The 16,986-nt window shown below is 36.8% G+C and overlaps 1 protein-coding gene across 1 annotated transcript; it reads right to left on the bottom strand.

Annotated features, from left to right (window-relative positions):
- Positions 1-8,893: 8,893 nt before the first annotated feature.
- LOC147857435 (CDPK-related protein kinase-like) lies at positions 8,894-13,854 on the bottom strand. Its single transcript, XM_087328367.1, has 11 exons — positions 13,538-13,854; positions 12,732-12,862; positions 12,573-12,614; positions 12,157-12,265; positions 11,757-11,835; positions 11,364-11,660; positions 11,041-11,147; positions 10,617-10,724; positions 10,419-10,481; positions 10,038-10,193; positions 8,894-9,704 (listed from the first exon to the last, which is right to left on the bottom strand). Exons 1-11 carry the CDS (start codon positions 13,811-13,813, stop codon positions 9,570-9,572), a joined length of 1,503 nt encoding a protein of 500 aa, XP_087184493.1. The 5' UTR covers positions 13,814-13,854; the 3' UTR covers positions 8,894-9,569.
- Between the last annotated feature and the right edge of the window lie 3,132 nt (positions 13,855-16,986).

The raw sequence follows: 16,986 nt of genomic DNA, 5'->3' as shown, positions 1-16,986 counted from the left end.
GAAATTAGGAGAAGGTTGCAGGTTATGGTACGAGATGCAAGAAAATCTGGCGAAATCATTGATTGCTCCTTGTTTTGAAAAGGAATCAGGCCGTAAAATTTTAGGGATAAATTATTATCTCAATAAATTTTTGCTCAAAGCTTCAAGGAAATGGTTGGAAATGCAGTCCGGTGCTTTTAATTTCATGCCTTGTTCAATATCTACAAATTCTTCAGTCTTGAGTGAAGCCAAGGAATTGAAGTGACTCAAGCGAGATTCTTACTCAGAATCGAAGAAGAATTTGTGGAGATGGAACGAGACATGAATGAAAAAGTAGATTAAGAATCAGATTTAATACAAAGTGAGAGAAATGACAAATTTCCGGAAAACTGAGTAGAGATCGAGAATGAATCTGGCAATGGTGTAACCCATCGCAATCACGGCCCCAAAACAATGGCCACAACAATCAACAGATCTTATGGAAGCTTCCCCAGGAGAGAATGGTGAAGCAAACATGCTTCTTGTAGTAGTAGTAGTGGTATCGATGCAGCCATGGTGATAGACTGGCCAAATTTAGAGAGCTAAAATCAAGATCACAAGTTGCATATCAAACAGAATCATGGTCAGCCACGAGATGCTTAAAAAGCATGATTAGAGCACCCAAACAATAAGTAGAAGGAGATCTGATCTCGGAAGAAGATCTGTTCGGATCGTAAGCACAAGCCGAAAACTTGTTATATGTTTTTTGTTAATCTCATCAACAAACCAGGATTTAATCTCAGATTCTACATCATAGAAATACCAAAAATGAAATTCCCCATGGTTTCCATTACATGATCAATTGGATCGGTATGATAGGGTAACTCCTCCTGCATTATCAACAAACCAAGAATTAATCTCTTCTACATCATACAATACCAAAATTGAAATTCCCCATGGTTTCCATTACATGAATCATTTGGATCGGTATGATAGATTAACTCCTGCATTATCAACAAACTAAGAATTAATCTCTTCTACATCATACAATACCAAAAATGAAATTCCCCATGGTTTCCATTACAGGATCAATTGGATTGGTATGATAGCAGCCTAATTGTGGAGAATGAATGCATGCATATAAGTTAGGAGCAAACCAGGGGAAATGATCATCTCCTTCTAGGTCAGGAATTAAAGTTTTTTTAAAACCCTAAGGTAGTGACCACCATAAGAAAGTATGAAAGCCATTTCACACCAAGCTGAGTTTGGATCTAGAATGCCAACAAGAAAGCTAATTAAGTTCTCATGGAAAGTATAGAAGTGATTTGGAGTACATATTAAATACATCTGCCCAACTCGTGGTACAAGCAAATTAGTATACACATATGTACTCTACACGAAAGACACAACTACATATAGTAAAGCAGGCCCTCGGAGGTTAGTAGCCATGGCACGACACTTGGTATACGAGTTCTTTTGTCATACAAATGCTTTGATCTAAATGCTAACTTGACATATATAGATATGTGCACACAAAGAAAAATAATCAAATTTCTTCGTTAACTATAACTTCATTGCATTGGATGATTGTATCTTGTCATGTGATCATGATCATTTCATATGCATGATTTCAGTGAGGAAGTTGTGTTTTGGTTTCATGTACATCGAAACATGTAAGACATCTAAGAAATAGTTCAAAGCCTCTAGAGATGGGACACGAGGCTAGGTGATGTTATTATAAGTTGCTTGCTTTGAAAATATTCCTAACTTGAGGTGTGTCCTTCGATGAACATGGGGTGCATTAATGCACAATGATCAACTTATAGCAAAATTGTCCCGGATAACTATGGTGGCACTTGCTTGTTTCTACTTCAAGACTTACACTTACATGGAAAAGAGGTGAATGATTTGGAAAGAGAAATTATGCATGAACCGCACTAAGTGGATTGGAAACTCTCTACACTGAGAACACTAGGATTGTCCTTGGACTTGCTAGAGACACATTTAAACTTCCTAGGAAAGAATAGTCGTGCTTTGTGAAAACCAAAAGAGCGAAGAAGATTAATGCTTGTGGGATGGGGTGTGAGTTGAGAGAACAATTTATAATTATATTTCCTCCACACATCACATATGTTTTCTTTGCAATATTGTAACTATATGTCATTATATTTTACAATTCATGACTAAGCCTTAAGCTACATCCCAATGGCATTGATCGGCGAATCCAAATGAGTATATCCTAGTGTACTCATTTAAAGAGGCTATATATATGTATGTATGGGTTCGAAGCTTGTGTAATCTATACCGGAGCACACATGTTTTTGTTTACATTACGAGAGTTAATACAAGTAATTGTTCATTTGTGAAGAGTTGTAGGGATGATACAAAGTATGTAGAAATATGACCTCTAGTCCATATTGCATGTGGGCCTCAATCTAGTATGGTAAATATAAGGCCCTACTATACATCACTAGGCACAACTGGAGTATCTTCTTTTTGACATATATCTTCTTCTATTTGACGTATGGGAGTCACAAGTGATGAAAGCCTCGATGTGCATTATGCAAGGTTATTGTATCATGAACACAAGTGACAAAACCATTGAAGAAATCTAACAAATAGGCTGTTTTTTAAAAGGAAAAATAACATGCCTTGAAATGGAGGAAGATATCTTTATGTTGTTTCTTTAAGGATTAAAGACTTTTACTCAATCAAGTGACTTTATTCTCAAATATGTACAATGATTCATAAACTTTTATATATTTAAGCTTTGCTCCCTCAACTTAGTAGACTTTATAATAAAGGTTTTTGTAAGTAAGCTTCCATGACAAATGGATTATCTTTGGCTAAAGTTGGATAGACTTTGATCATCACATAAACTTCGTGAATTTATTCAACATGAAAGTCAGTACCAAGGATGAATAACGTATGGCGATAAAGTTCACGCGCATTTGTGGAATAATGGTAAGGAAACCTTAAATTCCATCTTTTAAATAGGAGCATCGTGAATAAAAGATCAAAACTAGGCTTTTGAGTGTGCATTTTAACCAATTAAACTCAAGCTTTATAAAAAGTTTGATGTAACTATATATATGGCCATTGCCATTGGATGTCGAGATTTAGAATGAAAAACAAATCCATAACTTGTGTGATGGACCTATGAATGTGTATGCAAAAGTGTCTTGGAATATGTGTCACCAATTATAATACCAACGGGGGGTATGAACCAATGATCCAAGTGTCACCCCCACCCACCAAGACATAAGACACAAGAGAGGGGAGAGTTCATGGCAGAATTTTAAGTTAATTGAGTATTGCTTTCAATTACCAATGAACTAATGAATCGAAGGCTACAAAAATCGAGCGGGGATGTTCCGGCTCGAGTAGTAGTGACAACTCGTGATGGTGTTCTCATGGGCTTTTAAAGTAGGGACCAAGGATGTGAACGAGGGACAACCACTAGGGGTGGCGAAGTCTCTAGGGCCAAAGTTAGTGGTACTACAAGGGGTGGTGAAGTCTCTAGTAGTAGTGACATTGAAGTTACATTGAAGGGAAGGAATAGTTGGGTTATAGATGTTGTTGTTGTTGCCAATGTTGGTGGGAATATCACATAAGAGTCCATAGATAATGTCCCACTCTGTGGTGCTCTCATCATTGTCATGCTCATGATCATCACCATCATCATCATCCAGTCTTGTACTTGGACTAGCCATTGTTGGGCTATAATTGTAATTCTCTACATTTAGCTCATTAGTGCTAGAACTAGTGCTACTACTACTAGAATTGTCTGGACCATAGAATACTAAAGAATTGGTTGGAGAGCTACCCATACTATTTAGGGATGTGTTCATCTCAATGCAGTCTACTATGTTGGGTGTTGATGTAGAGAAGCCCAATTCATGATCATCATCACATATTAGGAAGGCCGTATCAAGATCATGGTTCACATGATGTGGATTAGAATGGTTAGTATTAGGAGAGTGAAGATTATTACTATTGTTGTTGGGGATTTTATTAATGTTGTTGTTAATTTGTTGCAATTGCTCTTGAAAAGCCAGAGGAGTTAGTAGCAAAGGAAGATGAGGAGTTATTGGTTCACTAAGAGGAGCAATGTTGTTAATATTGGGATTGGATGGATTGTTTAAGCCCATGTGGAGATGATTAGGTTGGAAACTAATGAAAACATTGTTTGTGTTATGATTAGGGCATATGTTGTGATCCATTGGTTGGCTAGAAAAGGAGGAAATGGAATTGAATGGAGATGGAGATGGAGATGGAGATGGAGGTATAATTGGCTTATTTGTAGTTGTGATGGGCGATTCTTGTTTTGATAATGATGGCATTAACTGCGGATATTCGTTAGACATTGGTGATGGGGTTGTAGATGTCACCGACAATTGTTTGTCCACGGGGTGGTGGGGTGCCGAGGAATTCGGTTTACTCGGAGCTTTCAAGCCGGTGAGGTTTTGGACGAGGCTACGGAAGTTTCGTGGGTCGGTCGTGACGACCCTAGGGCCTTTTATGTGGATGATGTGGACACCGCGTCGGGGTCGGGGTCGGGGCGGGGGCGAAGGAGCCCGTGGAGAGAAATGACAGGTATGGCCCGTTAGCCGATTCTTGGAGAAGCGGGTCGAGGGATCCCGAGGACAAGATGAGGGAGCCATTGGTGTACTGTAGTAACCTAAGATAGAGAGAATATATGCTAATGATGAGGCCAAACAAATGGGGACACAATGTAGAGGAACTAAAGAGTGTGTAGTGAAGAAGAAGAAGAAACAATGGGGACAAGTAGAGGAACTAAAGAGTGTAGTAGTGAAAAAGAAGAAGAAGAAGAAGAAAATGATGATTGTGAAGAGAATGTGGGCTACTTAGGAGACAATGAAGGGGGGGGGTGTGGGTACAACTATATATGTGATGTGATGTGTGTGTGTGTGTGTGTGTGTGTGTGTGTGTGTGTGTGTGTGTGTGTGTAGGATGGGAAGAGACACAAGGTAGTGTTGTTCCCTCTTGGGTTGCATGCATTATATATATATATATATATATATTGGAGGTTTCCCCCATTTAAAAGAGCTTCTTCAGTGGAGTTGGGCGTTACAAAACCCTTTCCCTGCCTTAATGCCCCCAAAAGTCAAGGGGCCACAGATGTAAATTGGAAGAAGGAATTGAAGAAAGAAAGAAAACTTAAAGAACCCCAAGGATCCCATAAGATATACACCAAGGACTAGGATAAGGAGGGAGAGATCATATCTATGTGTATATGTAAAGATATATATATATATTAAGAATGAAATCTATTACGCGGATAGAGGGGGTCCAAAAAGAAAAGAAAAGAGATGGACCCCTCGCCGTTGTCGACTACCACCTTATGTACTCTAGCAATCCACATGACACACAACTCATGCCGTCAAGACTTTCTCAAGCCTTGTCTTTTGTTCTCGAATTATGCTTCGTCCTCACACATGTAGTGCCCGTGAAAGCCTTCGGCCAGAATGCTCCTGTTATCGTATCCGTTTCGGGCATCCGAAGCACCCTCTTTCGAGAATGTGAATTCTCTCATCCAAAAATGTTCGCCTGCATGTATTCTAAACCAACACTTTGATAGCGTTGCAGTTGGTTCAACTACAAACATACCTGCACAATGCACGCATGTGCGAATGAAGCCTCAAATGTTCCATTTAACGTCCAGGGTTTAGGGGTTTTAAATGGCATGCATGATCGAATGTTCTGCCTGAAAGGTGTAGCTCTTTAACTATCCGGCTTGCCAATTCACAACTCTCTAAATGTGGTCGCACTAAGGGCACAACAATCATACGGTATGTTCCATCGCCTCAATGACCCCGTAGCAAAAAAAAACCTTAAAGATCACCAAAAGAAACACTCACCATCGAGGCCTAGCCCTACTAGCAACTATATGCACGTACATGAGATTACACACACACACACACACACACACACACACACACACACACATACCTACCGACCTAACCTACCTACGATACATCCATTACATACATACATACATAAATAAATATTCAATACAACATACATGGATACATGCATACATGCATACATATACAATACATACATACATACATGCACAATGCACACATACACATACAATACACACACACACACACACACACCCCAATAATGTGGAAAATAAATAAAGTGCAAAATTGTTTTATTTATTTATTTATTTATTTATTTATTTATTAATAATAGGATCGTTTTTTTTTTCCTTCTCTCCTCCAAAACATCACCACTTTTTAAAGCACGTGGGCAAAATGTTTATTATTATTTTGATTGATGTGTTTTTTTTTTTTATAACGGCAGCTGCAAGCGCCGTCAACGTTTGAGGGGGGGCCGTTATGGAAGCCGAAGCGTCGGCCGTCTAAACGGCCGTCAAATCTGACGCCCATCCCCCCCCCCCCTCCCGTGCCCCCCTGCTGGGAGCATCCCCACCAAATCTTCCTTCCTCTCTCTCTCTCTCTCTCTCTCTCTCTCTCTCTCTCTCTCTTAAAAGACGTTAATATTTCTTTCTTTCTCTCTCTCCAACCTTTTATTTCCTCTCCACCTAAATAAAACACTCACCTTTTAAAAACATATTTATGAAATAAAGAAATAAACAATTTGTTATACATTACATACATATAATGTATATGTGTGTATGTGTATGTGTATGTGTATGTGTATGTGTATGTGTATGTGTATGTGTATGTGTATGTGTATGTGTATGTGTATGTGTATGTGTATGTGTATGTGTATGTGTATAATGTATCATGTATCATGTATAATGTATAATGTATAATGTATAATGTATGTGTATGTTTATGAAATTATGTTTATATGCATATATTTCCCCCAAAATCAACCCCAACAACACCCACAACTAACACACACACATAAGAGTTTGTTTCGTTTCAATGCGCTCACTCACTTACATACATACATACATACATATATCACTCCCTCATGATAGATCGGTAGAGTAAAGCACCCCGCCCCTTCCTTCTATAGAGTTAAATTTTCACTTTTCTCGAATTCACTTTTCTTCACTTGCTAGCGCGTCTTCTCCTTCTTAACTCGAATACGGACCTACGATGCACTAGGCTGACCCTCGAAATCTTCTTTGTCTTTTCTTGACGTAGGACATTTTCCAAAGTCACACCAATCCAAGACTTGTGATCTTTGTCATAGAGATATCGTCCATGGAGATATTCGATGACTCTAGATCGACCCTCCAATTGAGCATGTGGACAATATAGTGTAGGCTTATATATTATTAGGAGTACAGCTTCCCTAGAGGTTGGTGTCTTTATTGAAAAAAGAATGACAACCTTCGAAAAAGATATGGGGCATTGTAATTTGCATACATCCCAACAACACTCAATGCCTTGTGGCAAAGTCATAAACATAACACAATTATAACATCTATCATACAAATATGCATGTTATTAATACTTAGTAACAGTATGTAATGCATTTGCATATTTGGACGAGAAAGACTTGCGTAATTAGCAGTACAACCATCTTATTGGCCTATTTAGTGTCATGTCATTACCTTGAGAAAGTTCATAAGATCAAGATGTTTGTTATGAAATGACACTTTCAATATTGGCCTACCTATGCCACATACTTTTTAAATATGAGCTTTTGGAATAACCCAATATATTCCTAAACCTCTACAACTTAATTCCAACAATTTTATATGCAAGCTATATACATCATCTACCATATCAAAATATGTCCAAACTCCTTGCACCCATCCATGTTGTTCTTCAAGGCGAGTATTATTCGTTTTATGCCATTGGTTTCATTGGTGCAATCATGCCATATCCTCTCAATCTAGAGGCTATTCATCACACATACTACACTCACTAGTGTACTTTTGTTATAAAGTTTGCCTTCAAGAACATGAGCTCCACCAATCAACCTATCCCTTACAAGAGGCTCTTTGTAGGAGGCATAGTTGAACACGAAAGTGTACTTCAAATTGCACCATCATTTGTTCCATAATATTGACAAATAGCAGGGCAAGGTTTTTTGAAGCTAGCTACTATCTATTCAACTATACTTGATGTCATCACCCTACCTTATTGCCATGCCTTAAGACTATTTTATTGTCAAAGTCTTAGACTAGGGCACAAGTGGTGTAACTTTAAGATTCCACACTAAAAATATCCTCTATCTACCTACTCACATAGAATATATAAGCTTTTGAGACCAAGGTGGGAAATGCACCTCATGTTTATTTCTCTCCATCCATACTATAGCTAAAATTGTCCAAGAATAAGCCCATTTTTTCCGACAAGTTGCAAGGTCATGATGGTAATTGTAATAATTTTGTTGAAGATGATGCCAAAATCAACCCTAGGTTCTTGAGGGCAAACATTTCAATGTTGAGTCAAATGTTCACATTTGATCACATTTCAAGTAAACCTTGGGCATAAAAGAAAGATGAGTTCAAATTTACCATCAAAGACTCCACAAAGATGATTTTCATTCAATTTTGTGATTTTCCGTTCATTAAATATGGATCTCTTTTAGTTGATTTTTTCTTTTTCTTTTTTCTTTTCAAAGTTATCCATACATATGCTCAATCTCATAATTTCGCTTGTTTTTTTATTAAATACATTTGTTTTCTTATTTTTAAATATAGAATTTATTATTGTCATAGCATATTTTTTTATTTTTCATTTAAAAAAATTCTTTACTTGATCACATTTTTTCTTTAATATACAAAATCCTTAACCATTGGTTACATCATAATGCTTCTCACCCTCATCTTCTCACTCAGCTGAGGGGTGTAATTGCTTATCAAATAACTAGCAACATCTGGCTAATCTTTCATATTTTCATAATAGTATCTTCATTGTCAGTGATTAGTACGAGTAAATTTGTGGATTTAGTTTGGGTATGTAAATAAATAGCCAAATTAGAAGGAAAATAATGAATATAAAGGATGTAGAGAAAACTCTTGGAATTGTATAAAAATTCAAGAGTTCTAGGCTCCCAGGATGGTTTTCTGCAATATTGAATGAAAGGAAAAACTTGTGATGATCTTGCCAATGTGTGAAAACCTCAAATTCAACAAAACCACTTGACAAAGAAGCTCTTTGGGAGTAATCCAATGCAAATTTCGCAATGTAATGGGAATGCTATGTCTGATCATATCCTGAAGTCGAGGGAGTACTGAAGTTAACATATTTCCATTTAGCAACAACTTCTCAACAAAAAATGGAGTTAATTGTATAGCTCCATTTAGAAACAATCTGGTTAAAAATGAAGTTATTTGTGTACCTCTATTTACCAACCAATTCAGTTAATTATTTACAAATTGGGCAGCATCTCCAAATTTAGTTCTATGTCTCCATTTAGCAACAATATCTGGTTAATTAACTACAAAATGGGGGAGCTTGTCCTGATGAAGTTATTTAGTAGCAAGTGGTTAGTTAAGTACAATCTGGGCAAAGCTTATCCAAATTAAGTTATATATCTCCACTAGGTAACAATTGGTTAGCCACTAGGAAGTTGTGCAGCTTATCCAAGTGTAGTTATATATCCCCATTTAGAAGCAATAACCATATATATAGATAGGTAGATATATAGTATTAGCAAGGTCTACTTTGTGGCAACATTCCTAAGAGCAAGTTTTTGAAAGCAAAAAAACTCAATTTCCCATCATTATGCCGAACCCAATCACGTAAAACCAGGTGTGCTGGTAGCGTGGATGGTACACCGAGTTCCTGAAGCAATGCAAAATGTCAAATGCCCATTAAGTGTGGGAGAAAAATTTGGGACTTTGCTTTGTTTCTCTAGTAATCTAATTGGCTGAATTTTCATGGGCAAAGGAAATTAAGAAAAACAAATACCACAATTTTTTAGTAATAAAAAATTGGTGTATCTTTTTGTCAGACTGTTCAAGAATGGTCAAATTGTTCAATTCAAGCAAGACGATAGTTATTATTGTATCAGAAGAACAAATGCTGAATACCTTATATTAGCTATTTTACTATATGTGTGTATGATTTTACTAATTTATTATCTAATGACTGATTCATGTAAGATGTAGATCTTACCTTAGCAAGATCTTCAATCATCACAACCCGATTTCCTTCATCTTCGAAGATTTCATAGGCATTGTCTACTTGCCACTCCCATCTTTCAAATTGAGGTGTGCTAATAGCTGCACTACAGAACTCCTCAAAGTCCATCTTGAAATGAAGTTTATTCATCTGCCATCAATCCACACAAAGCCTATCACCCACCCAAATATACCCTCTCCATTTTGAAGAATTGCAAAAAGTACTCCTCTGTCATACATAAACTACCACAACTTTTGGAATAACTATGGGTATACTGATAAATACCAACAAATAGTGTGAGGGATGTCTTTGGAGTTTTTCTCTATATATAGACATACCTATAGATACACAAACAGCGAACATCCAAATACATACCGATGCCATCATCTCAAGTATCCTAGATATGTTCATCGCCTCTGTTGCATTTTTCATAAGAGCCTACTTCCAAAAAAGCATAGAGTATGTGAGGATTGTGCTAGTGATGATCACATTTCATCAAATACAGTTGAAGGTACATATTGCACACCCACGTAATATAATCCAAAAAAGATGCAGTCATGCTCAAGCACTCACAGATTTGAAGTTGTCAAATGATACTCGTCCATTTTTACTGGGCCTCAAGAGAAGAAACTGAGCTTGTAAGTAAAACAAGCCATCTTCTGACAATGTTTTTGAGAAGGCCTGCACACCGATAGGAGAGGTTACAAATCAAGATTTTAATACTTTGTACATACATATATCGAAATAAAAGCCCTAAATATTCCTTGCATGGAAGTTAATAGAACAAATAATACCATCAAACTACAAAGAAATTGGCATTGGCTCAGAGTAATGTTCTTGCAGGGTTTCATGGCTTGAAGGATGGATTCCTGTCTTCATTAGACTTTATGGACCCCCTCTTGTTCATCACTGGATACTTTTGTTTATGATATATATATGGCATAAAAAGATGCATACATGCTACCATGTCAAGGGAGATGAATTTCTTATCCATTACCTTCAGAGCTGTTCGTCTAACAGTTGAGGAGCAAAAGTAAGATTTAACAGATCTAAATACCAATATATCAAGCGGTATACTTTTATATCCACGAACCCAGGGATGTGCTGATCCAATACAAGAACAAATACACATAGTTAAGTTCATATTGAAAATCCTTAAAACAGGCATTCCTACATTGAACAAAAAGATTTTGCTACAGTAACTCAAATGTTATGTTCCCAATAATGCATTGATAATATGCTATGATTTGGCATAAATATAGGTGAAGTTGTAGAAGAGAAAATTTCAGTTGCTACATACAAGCCAAAGATAGGACTTACCCAGTGCCTGAGCAGCTGTCATTCTCTTGTGCCGATTTTTTGTCAGAAGACGCTTTACGAAATCCTTTGCATCATCCGATATTGCAGGCCATGGCACCTCATCGAAGCTTGGATCTGTCTTCAAGACCGACCTGAATATGCCTGATTCTGTACGTGCCCAAAATGGCCGACTACCACATAGTAGAATATATGTTATGACACCGATGCTCCATACATCAGCTTCTATGCTATATGACTTCCAAAGGACCTCAGGTGCAACATAGTAAGCACTTCCAACAATGTCATCCAACCTCTCATCTACATATGCAAAAGAGCACCACGAATAAGCTTGATCATTTTCACGTAGGTTTGATTAAGAAGACAATAATGGGTTTAAGATCTCTTCTATTTCACCTGGCCTCACAAAATCAGATAGCCCAAAATCAATGACCTTAAGCTTCGCATTCTCTTCCTTGGTGGTATATAAAAAGTTCTGTACACGAACTGAATAGTTTTCATATGCTTTCCCACATGCTAAAAAATATCAAATAGCCATTACAAATCTATCTATTTCACTAGGAATGGCAAGAACCTTTCCAAGAGTCCAGAAAGCATTACATATACCTTCAACAAAAAGTTCACTTGATATGCATAAAATAAACAGAAGCTTTTCTGGTACATATACAATCAATACAAGATTACTTGACGCATGTATAGTTGATGAAAGTTATATAAATACAGTTATTAAAAGCTTACTTGATACATATAAGATTAGGAGAATTTTATTTGAGCAGCCATTATCAGTGTAAGGTACCTCTGGTTTAAGATCACGATGCACAACCCCTTGAAGATGAAAGAACGTCACCACATCCAAAATCTGCACAATGACGACTTTCGCCTCTTCTTCAGAATATCTTCCACCTCTGAAGGCACAAACACATTGATTGTATGAATAAAAAACTATACCATTTGAGATCCTCTGCAAGTAGATAGCACTGAAACACAAATGCATGAATGTAAGCAAATGTGCAGCATCTTCCCGTGTTCGTGAGCATCAGTATGAATTTTCTGGTGTGTGAGATCTAATTCAAAGGGTATTAAAAAATAGCATTACTTGTGTTAACAATTGGTTCTCTCATGAGACTCACACTAGAATATCTGCAGGAATCCAGTGATTTCCAGTGTAAAATCAGCATGTAAATGACAATTAATTCCATGGTACAACAATACCTTGCCAGTATCCGATCGAGCAGCTCACCGCCCTCACATAATCTGTGCACAGAGAGAGAGAGAGGTGCCAAATAAATTAGTAAACAACCACACTACACCAGTATTTCATCAGATTGAGAACTCAAATTTGAAAGTCTTCTATCAAACACACAAACTTACTCCATGACCATGTACACGTTCCAATCATCCTCATATGCATCATAGAATCGGATTAGGTTTTTGTGGCCAGAGAGGGCTCTCAATATCTTGACCTCTCTTCTCACATCATCAATGGCAATAGCTGTGGTCATCTGTGGTGGATTACAGAGAGAAATATGTTGAGATCAACAATTGGAAAGATTGAGAGAGGAAAAGGTGTCAAATAACACATGTACCATTCATATGCCACAACATAACTCATTAAAGCAACACAATATTATTCATCAAAGCTCTGGCCTTTTTAGATATATAGCTAAAGAAGACAATAATAATGACTTTTCAAAACAAGGCCATTCACATAAAAAATAGAATATAACTCAATTCAAACAATGCAAGATTCTTCATGTAAAAACGCTCCCTTTCTTAGATACATGGGTAACGAAAACAATATTATAACCCCATTGAACAACACAAGATTTAAAGCACATAATTCAATCAATCAAATACACAACATCAAAATAAACAATGTAAATCAATTAAAACACACAAGGCTCTTCACATCCAAACATGCAATATGACATCAACCAAACAACACAAGATCTTTCAAATGGAGAAAATTTATATGGTTATCCACAAAACAAAAAAACTAACAACACAAAAATCATTCACGTCAATACTCTAAGGTCTTAAATGTGGAAAAGGAAAAAACAACATAACCTCAATATGAAAACATAATTGCATACACATCAAAAACTCCATGGAATCAATTCATAGAGGGGGTTGGAAAGACCCAAAAGCATATTAAGCAAAGAAAGAAAACCACATACCTTAGCTTTAGAGATAACCTTCACAGCAACGTCATGGCCTTTCATCCTACCTTTCTTTATCTTAGCTCTACAAGTATGACCAAAATGGCCTCTTCCAATCTCTTGGCCAATATCATAATTCACGCTAAAGTTCTTACTAAAACCAAACAACGACTCATAACTTTGTTCTTCTGTTCTCAATCCAAGTTTCGGAAGACCTGTTTCAATTCCATGGCGATTCAACAGAGCTATTTGAATGTGTTTTGATGGAGAGGGCGGAGGAAATGGCCTTTTCATACAATTAACAGAGGACCCATTTCCAGGTGAAGCTCTGAATGGTGAAGGTCTGAATGGCGACGACGAAGAAGAAAATACTCTGAAGTGTGAAGACCGTTTCAAGAAGGAGGAGGAGGAGGAGGAAGGAGATTTCCTCTGCTTTTCTGATCGCCCATATTCAATGGTTTCTTGGATTTGATTACTCTTTAGGTTTAATAATTCCGAGGGTATGGCAAATCCTCCTCTATCTCCATCTCCATCTCCATTTCCTTCTCCTTCTTCTAAGCTTTCATGATCTTCTTCTTTATCATAATTATCTCCATCTCCATCTCCTTCTCCTTCTCCTTCTCCTTCTCCTTCAGCTTCTTCTTCTTTGTCTTCATCTACTTCTTCTTCAGACGTCTTTGTGCTATAGCAAATACCCATTGAGTGAATACAGTGAGGATCTATGTGATGAGAAGATCCATAGCTATTGAGCCAAGCGAGAGAGAGAATCATTCCATTCCATTTGTTTGTGCGTGAGAGAGACAGAGAGAGACAGAGACAGAGACAGAGAGAGTGTGTGTCTCACTCTCTGAGAAAAGAATTTGAAGCTTTTGAAAACGAGCTACAGCAATGCAGCATATACATATACATACATATATATATACGTGCAGGAAATCAAAACTGCCCAAAAAAAGCAAAAAAGCAAAAAAAGCAAAAAAAGCAAAAACCTCTTCCCTCCCTCATTGAAGGTTTTGCTTTTCATTATTTTCAATTGATACCCCTCCTTACTTTTCCTTTATCTCCTCAGTTACCCCTCTATCCAGCCCCCTCCCCAACAAAATAAAAAGGGAAGCAAAAAAAGCAAAAACCTCTTCTCTCCTCCCTCTTTGAGGTTTTTGCTTTCCTTTATTCTCAATTGATACCCCTCCTTCCTTTTCCTTTATCTTTTCCTTTATATCTCCGTCTTGAGGTTTTTGCTTTTCATTATTCTCAATTGATACCCCCTCCTTCCTTTTCCTTTATCTCTTCAAATACCCCCCTCCCCCCACCTAAAAAAAAAAAAGAAGGCAAAAAAGCAAATATCTCTTCTCTCCCTTCTGGATTTTTGCTTTTCATTATTCTCAACTTATGCCCCTCCTTTGTTTTCCTTTATCTCCTCAGTTACCCCTCTAACACCCCCCACCCTTGCCAATAATAATAATAATAATACCTCTTCTTTTGCTTTTCATTATTCTCAACTGATACCCCTCCTTGTTTAAAAAGAAAAAAGAACATACCTCTTCTTTCCCTCTCTAACCTTTGCTTTTCATTATTCTCAATTGATACCCCTCCTTTACTTCTTCTTTTTCTTTATGTAGTGTATGTCTCCTCCGATAATGAATGGTACCACTTATCGATAAGATGAATTCATGTGAGGCTTTGAAACCCCCCCCAACTTCGAGGAGTAAGACCGACCGTGATTTTTAACATTAAACAATCTCAAACACATGACTTTAGGTCCTATATGTGATAAATGTACTAGAATTATCATGTATTTTTTGTTGATACGGAAACTTGTTCTTTATACACCATTGGATGCATCATTCATCAAGGAGTAAAATCATAAGTAGGTTGTCCGTAAATTCACAAACTCTATATTTAAGCATTCTAGTTTTGTGGCATGCCCACCCCGTTTTTCCCTTCGTCAAGAAAGTGGCTAGATTTCGTTCACATATTCCTATTGGCAAATTGTATGCATAGTTTAACAACCTCGTGTTACGTTGTTCGCAGGTCATGATTGTATATGCACGCCTAGGATGACGGTGATGTTTTATGGACCCTTTTCTATTTATCTACTATTTAATGTTCGTTATAATGTTTATTATGATAGTTTAACAACATTGTGTTACGTTGTTCGCATGTCATGATCGTATATGCATGCATAGGATGACGGTGATGTTTTATGAAGCCTTTTCTATTTATCTACTATTTAATGTTCGTTATAATGTTTCAAAGCATTAATGTACATCTTCATTTGACCATGTGTTATGGAAGGATAAATCTATAGATGGAGCTTAGTTTTTCATTTGCAACTTGCTAAGCTTTGCACATAGGTATTCCATTACTGTTCTTTTGCACTTCACCTTATTTCCCCAATTTGGTAGTAATGCCATTCATTCATGAATTCCTATCTACTTTGGGAGTGTTGATGTTACAAGTAGATTGTGTGCTAGAGCTAATTATCTTTTACCCTTTTGGCAAGTCGAGCAATAAACGCCAATAAATGTTGTACCTTCCTAAACTACCAACCAAACATTTTAGGTTGCTTTTTTACTTTTCAATCAAGTAGCCTTATTCATCAATTGGAATTCTTGCTTTAGCAACAACACAACCACTTATAGATATATGTGTGCTACCTCGATCATTAAATTATGTGATACACCACATATGTATTCTCCTCTCCATCCATAACCTTATCCTTGGCCATGGCCACAACCATTCTACAATCTCTTGTTCTATATAGGTATATACTCAACTAATCATTCAATCTATCAATATGATACACACCCAACGAATGTTAGTAGTGAATGCATTTGTATTAAGAATTGTGGCTAGGTTAACTCTATTTACATGTATGAAGTGATGCACTTAAAGAGTCATTTATATCTATCACTATTACAAGTGATTAGTTGTTCACTCACACATATGAGTCATTCCTTGTATCTAATTAGTTAGATATATTCGTAAGCTACTATAATTGAAATTATGTTGATTATGAGAGCATGCCATGTGTTTCATACAAAATGTCATATCCCCATGCACAATCAATTTAGAAGCCCTTCATTATAAATACGACAATCCATTGATTTTCTATCTGCAAAATATTTTGTATTCCCCACATATCTAAAAGTTTACAGGTTTAAAGAGCGCTTTTTAGGAAATAACAACATGGTGGCAAACATTGGATACACTCGAGTGGTTCTTTTTCCATGAATAATGCCAAAAGCATGAAGATATAAAGGACACTACTTTAAGTGGACTCTTGCCATGTGAACCATCATATCCAATCAAGTAAAATTATTAAATTGAAATTGAAGTCCTTCACAAATGTGCATGGTAATTTAAAATCAATTCAATGTATTTGTTTCTTTCGCATAATCTAAATTGTCAAAGTTTTTGCCATGAAAATCGTGGCTTTCTTTCATAAAGTCCCCGCAACACTATTCTTA

This window comes from Azolla caroliniana, unplaced genomic scaffold (assembly GCF_043228905.1).
Source record: "Azolla caroliniana isolate FFs.n. ecotype wild unplaced genomic scaffold, voAzoCaro1.0.p SCAF_12, whole genome shotgun sequence".
Lineage (NCBI taxonomy): Eukaryota > Viridiplantae > Streptophyta > Polypodiopsida > Salviniales > Salviniaceae > Azolla > Azolla caroliniana.
This window is presented reverse-complemented; position numbering and strand designations above follow the sequence as displayed.